The sequence below is a fragment of the Acinonyx jubatus genome, chromosome B3 (genome assembly GCF_027475565.1).
Source record: "Acinonyx jubatus isolate Ajub_Pintada_27869175 chromosome B3, VMU_Ajub_asm_v1.0, whole genome shotgun sequence".
NCBI classification, from domain to species: Eukaryota; Metazoa; Chordata; class Mammalia; order Carnivora; family Felidae; genus Acinonyx; species Acinonyx jubatus.
The window spans coordinates 20,036,654-20,051,885 of record NC_069386.1 but is presented as its reverse complement, the minus strand read 5'-3'; the positions used below and the strand labels follow the sequence as shown (position 1 = coordinate 20,051,885).

At 40.1% G+C, this 15,232-nt stretch overlaps 1 protein-coding gene across 7 annotated transcripts in view; it reads right to left on the bottom strand.

Annotated features, from left to right (window-relative positions):
• TJP1 (tight junction protein 1) overlaps positions 1-15,232 on the bottom strand; it is a 245,271-nt gene that overhangs the window by 8,721 nt on the left and 221,318 nt on the right. For 4 of the 7 annotated variants that reach the window (XM_053223639.1, XM_027067916.2, XM_027067914.2 and 1 more), the window contains 6 exons: positions 11,612-11,962; positions 11,040-11,279; positions 9,519-10,391; positions 9,267-9,364; positions 6,954-7,181; positions 1,778-1,938 (listed from right to left, as the gene is read on the bottom strand). In XM_053223639.1, the coding sequence (XP_053079614.1) occupies positions 1,778-1,938; positions 6,954-7,181; positions 9,267-9,364; positions 9,519-10,391; positions 11,040-11,279; positions 11,612-11,962 (1,951 nt within the window). The remainder of the gene's footprint in view (positions 1-1,777; positions 1,939-6,953; positions 7,182-9,266; positions 9,365-9,518; positions 10,392-11,039; positions 11,280-11,611; positions 11,963-15,232) is intronic. The other 3 variants (XM_053223642.1, XM_053223641.1, XM_053223640.1) reach the window with 2 other exon arrangements.

Below are 15,232 nucleotides of genomic sequence, written 5' to 3'. Positions count from 1 at the left end.
ATGCCAAGAGTTGGCAAAGATGTGGAACAGGAATCTCCATGCATGGCTGGTGGCAAGGTAAAGAAGTACTAACTGAATTCTAGGAAATAATTCCAGAAAAAATAACACCAACACTATACAAAGTCTTTTAGAAAGAAAACAGGGGACATGTCCTAGGCTCTCTTTTATGAACTAGCACAACAACGATGGTAAAACCAGACAGGGACATTACATAAAAAGGAAAAAATAAACCCAAATTCCTTGTGAACACAGCAATATAATTTACTGCATTAACACACTAAAGAAGGAAAATGTTACAGTAATCTTACTACATGCAGAAACAGCATGTGACCTAATACTTTCAGCAAACTAGAGGGCAATAGAAAGGAATATCTAAAACCTAATAAAGAGTAGCTATAACAAGCCATAAAAAACATAGAGCTAATGTCGTAAGGGTGAAACATTAAATCCTTTCTCCCTAAGATGGGGAAGGCAGAGATGTCTGCTCTCATCACTTCCAAACTGACACATTTGCCGGAGGTCCCTGACAGTGCACAAGAAGGCAAGAAAAAGAAAAGGCATTTAAGGATCGGAAAGAATTAAAACTTTACCTGCAGACATGACAGTGTGGAAAGAAAATCCTAAACATGGGGTAAGATCAATCTACCAGTACACCTCTACAGCTGGCCTAGAATTTGATTCTTGTAAATAACAGAGAAATGTCTGTAGTAGCAAAAAGCCAACAGGAGAATGGATAAATCATGGTATATTCTTAGGGTAAAATAAACAATCTTTTTTTTTTTTGAAAGGGCCAAAAAAGGGGCATTTGGAGGTGAAGGCAACAGTCTCCCTTTCAGAGTGTTTGATGGAAGGCAAAGAGACATAGGACAGTTTGAGGAGGCAGCAGGAACAACAGGTGCTCTGAACAACAGAGAAGTGAGCTGCACCTGTGTGAGGCCAGAGAGAAAGATGAAGCAAGCAGGAATGAAGGAGAGGAGCCACGCCAATGGCCCGGAAGAGAGGCGGCATGGGTAAAGGAAAATAGTTCCTGGTCAGGGAGACATGAAGGAGAGAAGATGGGAAAAACGCAGGGGTACAGCTGTTAAAATGAATCACCTGGAGCTGTTGGCTACTCTGCTGGGATTTTGCCACAGCACATAACTGTGAGGTGCTAAGGGTTGCAGGTTATGTGGGACTTTATGGCTTTCCTATATCCATGGGTATAAATGGAATATAACAGTAATTTTTACAAACCACCAATCAAAAATTTAGATTCAGACATACCGGCAAACAAATACTACTTCCAAAAATTGAGCTGTGATAGTAAAACAGATTAACATCTATTTAGCTAAAAGTCTTTTCTGATATAATGGTTATGGTTATAAAAACAGGAGACGTACCTTTTTTTTTCTTTTTAGAAGATGTACTTTTAACAAAACACTTAGTTTCATTGTTCCCAGCCTATATGTTTCAAGTATGTATTTTTAAAAAAATTTGTTTTTAAATTTATTTATTTTGAGAGACAGAGCAGAGGAGGGGCAGGGAGAGAGGGAGAGAGAATCTCAGGCAGGCTCTGTGCTGTCAGTGCAGAGCCTGATGCAGGGCTTGAACTCACGAACCGTGACATCCTGACCTGAGCTGAAACCAAGAGTTGGACACTTAACTGACTGAGCCACTCAGGCTCCCAAGTATGTATTTTTAAATGAAAAACACTTTTGCTTACAAACTGCAAGAATACAATTTTGTAAGTATTACTCTATTACAGCAGTAATGCCAACTTCCAAACCAAACTTCCTACCTTCACCATGTGCCCCCTTGGCATGCGTGTGGAGGGCGAGAGAGGAGCTGGTCTGGGCATACTGGGAGGGCAATGGAGGAGGAGGGGGAGTGGCCTGGATCGGCTCATAGCGTTTCTCACCAAATGATCTATCTGCAGTGTCAGCTTCAGGAGACTTTCCCCTATGAAAAAAACAAAGACAATGCCAACTTATGAATATGGATTCACATTTACAAAAAAGCAAGTTCTCATTCTTCTAATTATCCCTGAGTTAAAAAAAAACAACAACAAAAAACTGGAAATTTCACAATTTATTCTTATGAGTATAAATGGCTAACTCTACCAAAATATACAAACAAATTCAATCATTCATCAGCACAAGAAATGTAAAGACAGGACAGATACTTAAAGAATATTAGTAAAACATCCAGAAGATGGCAACCAAAGGCAGATGAAATTTTGGGTATACTTGTAATATTAATTGTGTTGCTTACAAAAAGGCAGTAATGGTTGGGAGGTTTAAGAAAGTCTTGCAAATATTTTGAAAAATATTTATTGGCCCAAATCTTCCTTAGATTCACTACTGATTTGGTATCTAAAGTACAAATCCTTGGTTTCTGGCACACTCAGAGCACCACAAAAAATGTTTTTATAGACCAGAGGTTGGCAAATTTTTTGTAAAGGGCTGGACAGTAAATGTTGTTGGCTTTTTGGGCCATACAGTCTCTGTCACAACTATTCGAACTCTGCCCCAAAGCAGCCATAGACAATATGTAAATGAAATGGGTGTGGTTGTGTTCCAGTAACACTAAACACACTGGACATCTTTCACTTTGAAACTGCCCTTGATTTACTAGATCCATTTTTAATTGTTTAAATAGTTGCTAGAGTAGCAGACACTGCTTGATTTTATAAGGCTCTTTTAAGTCAAATTGTGCCATGTATGCTTATTTTTCAGATCGCCAATTGTTAATACGTAACACGTACAATTCAAACAAAAGAAATCTTTAAAATAGACCCATAATTACAACACTGCCATCTAAACCTTTGCAGAGAGCCAAAGCTGCACTGGTTTTATGTGCACAAACAAAACACACATTTGGAATGTATTTTCACAGAAAATTTCATTGGGGAAGTCTACTCTAGTGATTGGCTTTAAAACTATGTGGTTTTGTCGCTTTCAGGCACTTAGGCTAAACATTTGAAGATGACTTTAAAATCTAAAAGTGCACATAATGCCAGTGACGCAGTGAGGGACACCTCATGTAACAGCCTCACATTAATGCCAGTCTTACCACTTGACGGTCCTTTTCAAGTAGTCATAGCTAGGATAAGAGCCAAGAAATCTAGGTGATGGCAAAGCAAAAGCGCAATAGAAAAATGAAAGAAAATGGTCAATCTAACTAAGTACATTTGCAGCAAATGGAACTCAAATGTCATTTTAAAATATCAACCAAAAAATACACATCCACCATTTCAGAATCATCTGATCTATAAAAGAAAACATCACTAGCTCTGACTTAAGTTTGGAAAATCACCAATAAATCAAAATACAGTTAATATAGTTAGGTACTGCCTGCCCACTTTCCACATACATTTTAAAAATGTTTATTTATTTTGAGAGAGAGAGAGAGAGAGAGAGAGAGCGCACACATGCATGCACGCAGGAAGGGCAGAGAGAGGGAGAGAAAGAATTGCAAGCAGGCTCTGCACTACTAACCATGAGATCACGACCTGAGCCAAAACCAAGAGTCGGAAACTTAACCTTCTGAGCTGCTCAGGTGTCCCGGCCCTCCACGTATTTTAACTGTGCTGCTAGTGAGTAGCAAGGTGCTTGAGCTTTATTACTCTTCCATCTCTGCCCACTTTGGCTTCACTTGCTAGTGGTGAGCAAAGAAACGGACTAAATAAAGAAAGCAATACTAAATAAAGAAGCAATACTAAGAATAATCAGCACACTCTGAAGAAGTAAGAATGAAATGCTCCATTAAAAAAAAAGGGGCTGGGCAAAAGAAATCCTCTAAGTGAAAATGTAGGAGGAAGCCGTACAACACAACAGCTGTGCTGATCCCTAGTGGGGGTGATGATGAACAGGCAAGCTGAAATATGCATGCCTTTGAAACCTGACTATGATTAACCTGTGCTCTTTCCTGGCAAGACCTGAATCCATTACCAGTCCTAAAGTAAGTCCTGGGATGGGGGGGAGCCTATTTGCAAAGCTTCCATGTTTGAATCTCACAGCCTCTCTCAGTGAATGCCACATGCACATAGAAACCAAGTTAATCTTACTAAGTTCTTAAAAAGCTGAAAACTACTAACACTTATTTTGAGACATAAAAGTCTCACAGCAAGTTGACTTTTGAGAGACAAGATATTTTAGTGACAAAAAAATCTCTCGTTGCCCTGAAGAAGCTCAGTTTCTGGGCTGGGACACATGCACAGGGCTCTTCTAGCCCTGTCATAGGATCCCAGAAACTCCTTACTTGTTTTGAAGATCAATGTCTGAGTCACTGATCTCCTAATCTCCCCAATTCCAACCCAGCTCTCCAGAGCTGTAAGACAGGTGATATCCACTTGCTCTCTTGGGGCGTCTGTCCTGTGCTACCATTCTCCCTTCTCAACTCCCACCATTTCTCAGGTATGGAGTTTTTGTTGGAGGGTGGGGAACATGAGAGAACAAGCAAGGGAGGGGCAAAGTAAGAGGGAATCTTAAGCAGGCTCCACACCCAGTTCAGGGACCAATGTGGGGCTCGATCCCACGACCCTGGGATGAATGACCTGAATGAAATCAAGAGTCAGACACTTAACCAACTGAACCAGCCAGGTCCCCTCGGAGGTATGTTTTTAAGTGGAACATAAGCACCTATTATCCAGAAGAAAAGAGCTTTGCTATTTCTATATTATACTTTAGAAAATGAAGGCCTGTAGGCAGTCTACTGGTAACAAAAAGCAGTTTTGAAATACTGTAAGAGGGCTGTATATTTTAAATGACTTTCCAATTGTTAAAGCCGTATTCACTGGGCACAACAGTACAACAGCATTAGAAGGGCAAGGCACAGAGACCCCTTATGTCTTAGCCATCATGTCTCACTCCTCATTCTCCTTCCCAAAGCTCTACCCACCGAATACCCACATGGGGACATGAAGCACAACTACAAAGAGTTTTTGATTTCTATCACAAAGGAAGGAAATGTATTAAAATGTGCATCTCAAGTCACACTTTCCGGCTTCCATAACACTCATGGCAGGAAACACAAACATTCAGAGTCTGGGGCCTATTCACAAAGACAGATGTTATGTGTTTCTGTCAAAGGCAATCTACCCTTGAGAAACCTCTGACCAGTTAAGACTCATTCCTCCCAGAGCTGCATTAATGAAAAGGTGGGCAGCTGACACACCTAGCACACTATCCCCTGTGTTGCTGGGTCCCCACCCACCAAATACTAGGCAGCATTCTAGACCCTGAATGAAAATTATACGTCACAAATACGTTAAGTCTTCTTTGTAGAAAACAACCCAAAACCAAAAATGCCTTGTCAGTTGATTCTCTGATGAGACTTCTTACTTTTCAGACCTAAATGTGTTCTTTTAAGACTGCATTCTATTTACCGAGTATATAAAAGGATGAATAAAATCTCTCTCCTTAAACTATACCCTTGGACCTGCTTCTAACAAGAACGAATGTGTTTAATGACTTAAGTAGAGATGATTACAAAAGGATACACCCTCCTACCTTACCAGAGGTGAGCTACTAAGGCTCACTGGAGTCTGGACACCCTCCCCAGATGTACTGGGCACCTCTCTAGCGTTGTGTTGGGTGAGGCTCACAATACTGGTATAAGACACTGTTTGTATTTAACAGAACCCCCACTGCAGCACCCAAAGTTTGCATTTGCATTTCACATAAAGGGCTTTCTTCTCTAGACAAAGACTGAAATAGAGGACAGTGGGAAAAAAGTTTTAAATCTTCACTTCAAATGATGTCTAAGAAAAAAGTGGTAATTATAATTAGATTTTTAACAATAGAGGTTTTAAAGTATTTTTAAAAAAATTTTTCACTCAACAGTACACGACAAATGATAGTTAAGTTCAGACAATCCCAAGCATCTAATTCAGTAAAAATCTGGGTGCTTTGGAACTTGGTAGGTCAACTTGGGTAGGTGAAACTATAGTCCCCATCATTCATTCAAACACTAATGTAGGTGCTGCTGTGATGGGGACTGACAGATGTAATGCCTCTAAATCAGTTGAGTTCAGTTAATCAAAAGGGAGATTATCTGGATGGACCCTTTTTAAAAAGAACTTAGGTCTTTCCTGAACTCAGAGACTCTCAAACAGCTCTGGATCTTCTCTCTTCCTGTCCTGTGAACTCACAACTTGTTTATTAGCAGGGTCCTACAACGGTGTAAATGAATTCCTTGTAATAAATCCACATCTGTTTCTCATTCTTGTGGGTTTGTTTTGCTGAAGTATAAACCCACCTATGCCTATGTGAGTTTCTACCTCACTCTCAGTTGGATTTGTACCCCAACAAAACCACAAGAAAGAAAAACAAATCAACAAAACCTCCAATAGACAAGTCAACAAAAGGGAAGAGCACAGAACAGGGAAAACGACTGGGAGTGGAGAAACTTGGGTGTTCAGTCCTAGCTCTGCCTGCCCATCACGTCACCTCATGTGTTAAAACTTTCCTTTCTTTTCCAAGTGTAAAACTGGACCAGAATACTTAAAGTCGTCTCAAGCTCCCACATTTAAAAAAAGATAGCTCTTTCTCACCTGGAAGAAAAAACAACAAACTATTATCTTCCCTCAAATAATGTCACCCCCCCTTGCTATTTTCATACTTAAAAAATAAAAACAGAAAAGAAGGAAAAGAACCAGCATGAAATATGCTGCACAGAGAGAGGGGAGACTTATGATTCACCTAAAAATCAGGGTCTTCACCTCAAAACCTTTTGATTTTAACAACTTTCATGTATCAGATATCAGGGTTTAAGGACAAAAGACACACACACATATTCTAGAGCTACAGACTATGCACAGTGCTGAACCACTGGAGCCAACAGAAATCATGTGTTAAATATGGACTTAACTATATTCCTTCCAAATACACTGAACTTCACATGATTACTTTATGCAACTGAATGTTTATGTTTCTTCTTATTTTTAAAAGTAAGTCTCAGGTGAAATAACTTACTTTGAAGAGTAACTAGAAAAGTTTGGTTGATTCTGAGAATGAACTGGCTTGGCAGGCTCTGAGAGATGGCCAGTAGGAATGTGTGTAGAAGGCTTGTTTTCAAAACTTCTTCGGTCAAAGTAGGAGAGTTGCTTTCGATAATATTCTTCATCCTCCTCGGGATCGTAATGATTTGACCGAACAATATCTTCAGGTGGCTTCATTTGAGGTTTCTGAGGTTCTGGGATCCTGACAATGAATGACAAATGGAACTTTTTAGATGTTAATTTTACAAAGAAAATGGAATACACAAATATGTTATCTTGACCTTTTACTGCTATGATTATTCAGCATCTAGCTGAACAATCCAACAGTCAAAATGGACATTCCAAATCCCATGTCTTCATACATTTACACTCAGAAGGCAGCCCTCTTCTGGCTCATGAGTCCTTTGACATAACCTAATAAGCTTGATAATTATTTGGTCAGAGCCTCACAGCAGGTTAGAAGCAGTTAATTAGAGAACAGGAAGCACTAACTAAGACAGTGGAGAACTTCTCAAAGTATATACATCTATGTTAGCAACAATTAATAACTGAGAGAATTTAAGAACTTTAATCCAGGATCAATAAAGGATTCTCATAGAAGGAAACAGCTCTATATAGTTCAAAGTTCTACAAGGCACAGGAAGCAGTGGGGAAGAAAGTAAGTTATTAAGCAAATTAATACCGAGCTTCCTCAACTTATGATGGGGTTACATCATGATGAATCCACTGTCAGGTTAAAATACCAGGAGTCCAAAATGCATTTAGTACACCTCATCTACCAAACACCCTAGCTTAGCCTAGCCTGCCTTAAGTGTGTTCAGAACATACATGAGCCTACAGTCGGGCAAACTCATCTAACACAAAGTCTATTTTATAATTGAGTACCTCATGTAATTTATCAAATGCTATACTTAAAGTGAACAAGAGAATGGCTGTAAGGATACAGGGTGGTTTTAAGTGTACTGGCTGTTGACCCCCGTGATCACATGGCTGACGGGGAGCTGCCGCTAAGCGGCATCAGGAGAGAGTACTGTACCATATATCACTAGCCTGGGGGAAAAAAAAAATTAAAATTAAAAATTTTGAAAAGGTCTTTTATGATTTCTACTGAATGCATATTGCTTTCACACTCTTGTAAAGTTGAAAAATCCTAAGCAAACCATTATTAAGTTGAGGACCGTCTGTCTATACATTGTTATGTACACTCTGCTTAAGTGAATTTTAGAAACTTTCCAACAAAAATAAATAGGTTTCACATCAAAAAAGGGCCTAAGCTTTCAGTTATTACATATTTATTTTATGGAAAACAGCTAATGATACTGGCTAAAGAAGACCCAACAGTAGTTTACGTTTTCATGAAAAGCACTAGACATCATTAAAAAGAAAACGTAATGTCAGATAGCAGCTTCTCTTTATTACAAATACAAATGTAAGCAAATAAAACTCATTAGTTGGGCAGAAAAACTATTCAAACCCAGTCTGTCATTTACTCACAGTATGATGAGGCCACTGTTAAGAGAGCAGCTGGCCAGGTTTGTCTCCTGGCTCCACTAAATCCTAAAAGCTACTCAAAACCCTCAGCCGTAGTGCCTCTCTTAAAAAAAATTTTTTTAAATGTTTATTTATCTTTGAGAGACAGAGAGGGAGAGAAGGGGGGGTGGGTAAAAAGAGAAGGAGACATAGAATCTGAAGCAGGCTCCAGGCGCTGAGCTGTCAGCCCAACGCAGGGCTCGAACCTACAAACCATGAGATGATGACCTGAATTAAAGTTGGATGCTTAACCAACTGAGCCACCCAGTCACCCCCCTCAGTGCCTCTCTTTAAAATGGAGGAAAGGACCCACACTGCACTGAAGTGCTTAGCACACTGGCATACGAGTATGCTCCCTAAATAATTAATTTTTGTTATTTTAGTGAAACTCTGTTTCCTTACCCCCGAAGACTAAGAGTTTACATGTCTGAAAGCACTTTAAAAACTAAAAAACATAATACAAATGCAGGGCTTTAAAATTTTTATTTTAATTGCTTGCTAGAAGAATATCTCTTTAAAAAACTTGATTACTGAAGGCTAACAAAGATCTGTTACAGAAGGCATTTTCAAGACCTTTATTTTTCTTTCTAGGGCCACTATCTTAATTAGAAAGGCTAGTAGTTTTCGTTTAAGGACAGCAATCAAGATCCTCTCCCTTTTCCTTCCTCTCCTCTTCTAACACAGTAAATGGCTTGCTTATTAACTGGGTCAGATTCTTGGTCAGTTCCATACCACAGACACCACCAAGTGTACCCACCTGTATAGTGTTTTGTCATGTTCACTGAATTGATTCTGAGGAGTGGCTTTAGGACCAATGATGGCAGCACCTGGAGGTTTAGATGCTACCTCTGGAGGCTGCAAAAAAGAAGACAAACATGCCCCAGGAACAGATAGTTACACAACAGGTTTCATTTAAGCAGGAGAGGGAGAGCCACGAAGCACTCTGAAGTGCTCCTTCACTGAATGTGCCCACGTGTCCAAGGCAGGAAAAGCATGGTTACATGCTTACCTTAAAACCAGAAGTGTGGTTTTCATCCTTCTTGTTCTCCATCGATGCAGATCTTTTGTTTTCAAACATTTTAACTCTAGTGAGCACAGACTGGGGTTTCATTGCTGGATCTTCTTCCTCTTCAGTCAGAGATGGGGGTGGAGGCAGTGGTTTGGTATTTGAAGGCAGAACTTCTGGCTTATGCTGAGATGTGGGTACTAGAGGAGGGATGACTGCAGCACCATGGAGAGGCTCATAGTGGCCTGCTTTAGAGGTAAATCCTTGTGATGGTACTTGCTCATAACTTCGTGGGTATTGGTCAAAATACTGCTTGGGTTCAGATGCCTTCGGGCCTGCTGAAGAATAGGACTGTGCTTCTGGTCTGTATCTGTTGTGCATGTCATATCCAGGAGTTGGCTGCTCTTCATGTCGTAGGGTGGAGGTTCTAGGTGGTTGGTCATAACGTGGTCTGCTGTCATAGGGTAGAGGGGCTGGCTCTTCAAAACGTGGGTAATACCCTCGTTCTGAGGACTCTTCAGGATGCTGTCTGGAGTCAAGGTCCCGAGGATGCTGATTATCAAAAGAAGACCGAGGCTGGTAGGGCTGTTTGTCATCATAATACGACCACTGCTCTTCATATGTAGGAATGCGCTCTTCATAGCGTAGACGATGGTCATAGTTTCGAGAAAACTGGTCTGGGTAGCCAGAGGAGTCGTATCTGTACATGGGCTGTTCAAGGTCTCTACTGGCTTGTTTCTCTACATATGGGGGTTGGGATTCATAGCTCAGATTAGGCTCTTTGTCTGGCCTCTGCCCTGGGTGACCAACGGGTGGCTGTTTTAAAACATGATTCTGTCTCATCATTTCCTCAGGATAAGGATCTTTTCTATACACCTGTATAAAAAAATTCATGTGTAAATACAACGGCTGGTTTTCAATTCTAGTCTACTTTAATACACAAAAATATAATTTAGTATGTGAAAATGGTATGTTCCACCATTTATTATCAAGACAGAAAGAGATTAGTGAGAAAGCTAGTTTAAGTGAAAGCTCAAAATTTATAATGCAGGTATAGGGCTTTTATGTTTTAGCATGTTCTAAATGAAAGTGAGCTAAAGATAATTACTAAATTTAGTAGAAAATTAATACACTGAACTACTGATTCCATTTGATTTGGACAGAGTAAATAAAAATCATAAAGAAAAGTATGGACACCATAATTCATAAAACACAAAATGTTCATGATGGGTCACAGCTACATACTACAAGGAACTCTGGAGGGTACTGAAAACCAAAAAATAAAAGTAACAAAAACATTAGCACAAATCCCAATTAAAAGGCCTATCTCCACATTATCAGTAGTATACCACCGGAAGCCATGCACACTACAAAACTGAAATGATCCATATTGATTGGAAAGCACCATGGTGTGTAAGCCCACAGGAAAAAAAGCAAAAGGAACACTTAAAGGGCAAAGCAAAAATGATCGTGTGCTAGACTGATGGAGAGCAACAAATGAGGGCAACACTGCGGCACAGGTACCTTTGCTGGATCTACATGCGACGACAATGACGGCTCTTGATCTCTTAGCATTATGTGAGCTGCCTCAGTACTTGGTGTTCTTAAAGAATCAGCTTGTGGTGAGTAAGATGTGGAAGGAGCTGGGGTGGGCCCCTCCAGTCTTACATTAGTTAAAGTTACATTATGATTAACGGCAGAGGTTGATGATGCTGGGGTTGTTTCAGGCGAAAGGTAAGGGACTGGAGATGAGGCTTCTGCTTTCTGTGAAGTGTTTAAAATATTTTAAATATAGTGTTTCTGTTTACTTCTAACTTCCCACTTCCATTTATAGGGGTTGGTAGACATACATTTTAAGTGTGCTGAATAACAAAACTATGACCTCATGTCCTCAATTTTTTAAAAGAACTTCAGTATACTGCTGTGTAAGACAAACACACAAAGCTTAGAATTAAGTCCTTGGTATTGTCAAATTGAAATTAAAGATCAATTCTTAATCTGAAGAAAGGACAAAATATACTCTTCAACTCAATCACCACATTCTAAGATTTAATAATTCACTTCTAACTACAAAACGTTGAATGCTTGCTGCTTACCTGTTGAGAGGCTGTTTTAAATCCAGGGGAGTCTATTCTATGAATTGGTTGTGGCTGCGCTTGTGGTGAATAAGGAGGATATGTTTGGTTTTCATGATGCATTCCAGAGGAGTCCTCTCTTACAGGCTCAGAGGACCGTGTAATGGCAGACTCCGGTGGAGTCCCAACCTCATCATTAAGAGTTTCATCTAGTTCTTGATCAGTGTAGGCCCCGCCTTCTGTATCTGTGTCTTCATAGTCAGAAGTGTGTCTACTGTCCGTGCTATACATTGAGTATTCACTACCTGGGGCTGACAGGTAGGACAGACGATCATCATGCAAATCAAGGTCATCACTTGTAGCACCATCCGCCTGGGTCAAATAAAAGTAAATCAAAAATTTTATTCAGTAGTTCTTTAAGAGATGGCCTTTATTTTACAAGGGAGATTGAAAAGGGCATTTTTCTTTGGAGAAATCACATCTATTTCTTGAAACTTCTGGCAAGGAAAGGTCAAGAAGATTGTACAAGCACACATGCAGACACACAGAACATCCTTTGAGATCTGAAGGGGCTTGGAAGAATGAAAGGCTGGCTGGCCAGCCAGGACAAAGCTGGACTCCGAGGCTCAGCCCCAGGAGTCCATGAAGAAACTCTGACACCACTCAGGGTTATAAAACCTAATCAACCTAATAGGTCCCTACTTTACTGCCCCAAAGCCAGGGGAAGAGGGAGAATGCTACCAAACCAAGCTGACAGAAACAAGGACACACTGACAGAACAGCGCATGTAAGAGTAACTATGAAAATAAATGCCACAGTTCAAGTTGAGTAAGAGCTTACATACATATACATAGAGAAAACAACTTGTTTAAAAAGTTGGTATTTGGCCCTTTAAGTTTTTATAAAACAAAATGGGAAAGAATCGCCTAAGTGCCGGTTGCCTCATTAAATTAAGAATTGTTGTTTTCATTTTTTTTCATAGATGTAGTGTCCAATGGATGCTGAGGGAGAAATGCAATTATGTTTCTCTTTGATAAGTAGTTAAGAACTGAGCTGGTTTTTATTAGTCTACTTTACCTTCTGAGTAGACTAGAAAGATAATGAGAAGTACCTGAGGGAAAGGAATCTAAAGAGTTGCATCAACAGGCTGCCATTAGATACTAGTTTGAAATTAGTACCTGGATTAATTAGAACAGTCCCTGAAGAGCTTGCCTGGACATTGTGCCCAGTTAGGCAAGACAGCAGAATGATCTGGAATCCAGAATTCAGACAATCCTCCTTCCATTGTAGCACAGACTGAAGGAGAAACATAAGGCCTGAGCTGCCTGAATGGGACTTTGCACACAGTCCTATGCCTGGCTCTCTTATGAGCCTGAGCCTGAGTACTGCCTTCCTGATAAGAAAGACTAGGGTATGTCAGGCCTCCTAGGGGCTCTCGTTTTCAACAAAGTACCTGCTGGGCTCAGGGAGTGAGAATCCCAGGGCTCTCTCTATGATAGAGCAGACTCTCCCCCACAGAAATCTCAACGGTGTCTAAACTCCCTAATGGCTGCTACAGAAGAGAAGCCATTTTGCTATCTATTCTAACCTTTAACTCACCAGGGTTCTGTAAGACTCTAACCCATCAGCCAGCCAGGGAAATATTTAAGTTCTTGGGGAAGAATTAACTTGGAACTCACCAATCCACCTCACTTTCAGTGCTGTGAAATGCACTAGTGAGCAAGAACCATGGGTTGCTCTGAACCAAGAAATGACATATGCCTACATGTTAAGAAAGCCTCAGGATGACTTTCTTGGTTTAGTAGGGAACACACAAGACCATGTCAGATCTTGCAAAAAAGATCTCTTCCTAGCAATTAGACCAAAGTAGTACACTCAGGAAAGTCAATGTGAAATGATGTGGTTTTAAGAATTTGTCTATTATGATAAAATATACTTGAATAGAAGGGGCAGGAGATCTAGCAAGCTTCATTTAAATTATAACAACCTTTTATGATTTACAAAATGCATCCATCTATCCTAGTAACAAATGATCTATTTTTCCTCACATAAAAAGTTGGGGGGAGTGAGACCTGCATTTTAAAACCCAAGCAAGACAGGAAGCACACAATAATACCACAAAAAGAAATTTACACAATATTAAGATTTGTGGATAAAGAAAATCCCTCAGATAGGCAGAGAGCACATTCTGTGTATTTATAAACTAACTTCATTTTGAGAATCACCAATGCAAGCTATTAACCACTCGAGTGGACAAAGGCTGCTGAAAGAATTGTGTTTTTACAGACTAGTATGACAGGGACTGCGATCCTTTGTATCAAATGCCACATGAGAGAAAATTAGTAATAGTGTGTTTTTATAAAGTGGTGCAGTAGGTTTTTTCCACCTGGATTTGTCTGTCAAGTGTCCCAGCTGATATATCAGTTATTCAAAGTGGTCTGATGATCTCATATGCACAGTCCATCCCCCAAGTGGTACTGATGAGAAAAACCATGATTCTGACATGAATACAGGTGGGAATAGCAGAGCAGACACTACCTCTAGATGTAAGCACTGTAACATCTCTTCTTGCAGAGGTTTGTGTTTCCTGGACAAAGGGCATGGTGGTCCTAAGCATGCAGCATGCACTGCCAGAGCAGCTGTAGCCATAGCCAGGCAGAGGAAAGTAGAGGCCATGCAGGCGCAAAACACAAGAACCAAGCCAACAAGGAAATATAAAACACACACACACACAAAAAACAACAGAGATATTCTCAATTTTCTCTAGTAACCAAAACATCAATAATATTATACTGAAGGTAAAAGATATTAAAACAAAAGGCTCTTTCAGCTGTATTAACTTGCCAAACAAAATGAACACTCTTTTCCCATCGAAGACTGCTATAAAACCAGAGAGACTGACAATACAATAGATAGTAGCTATTTTAAAGCTGGCCATCTGCAGGGCGCCTAGGTGGCTCAGTTGGTTAAGTGTCCAACTCCTGATTTTGACTCAGATCATGACCTCACAGTTAGAGAGTTCGAACCGCACATCCGGGCTCTGCACTGACATTGCAGAGCCTGCTTGGGATTCTCTTTCTCTCTGCCCCTCCCCTGCTCATGCTCTCTCTCGAAATAAAACTTAAAAAAATAATAAAAAAAAAAATAGAGCTGGCCATTTGGATGTATATAAAATCAAAATCTGAATCTAAAAGTGATGAATTGCTTTGTCCAACATTTCCTAGTAAGTTAAAACAATATTAACAGCCGCTAAGTGAAAAAAAAAATCCCTAGGTAAACAAAATAACACATGTTCTTTACTTAAGGCTTCTCAAAGCCTTTACCATGCTGGTGGGTCCCACTGCCCCATGTAGCGGGTGTGGTTGCAGATTTCTCATCTGTTACTTGCCTTCACAGTGCCTTTTTCTTTCTGACCAAGTCCTACATCTTGTATGCAGAGGACAACACTCTGGGCAACACTCACCTACCCACCCAACTCTCCTCATTTCCAGAGAAGGAAACTGAAGCCAGGTTCTAAGTCATTCCTCAGACAGGAGCAGAGCCAGAACTCAAACTTACTCTTTTAGTTATCATTTAATAACTCTCTGAGATGACACCACTGAAGTGGTAATTCAATAGGTAGGGAAATTTCAGAATCTTTTA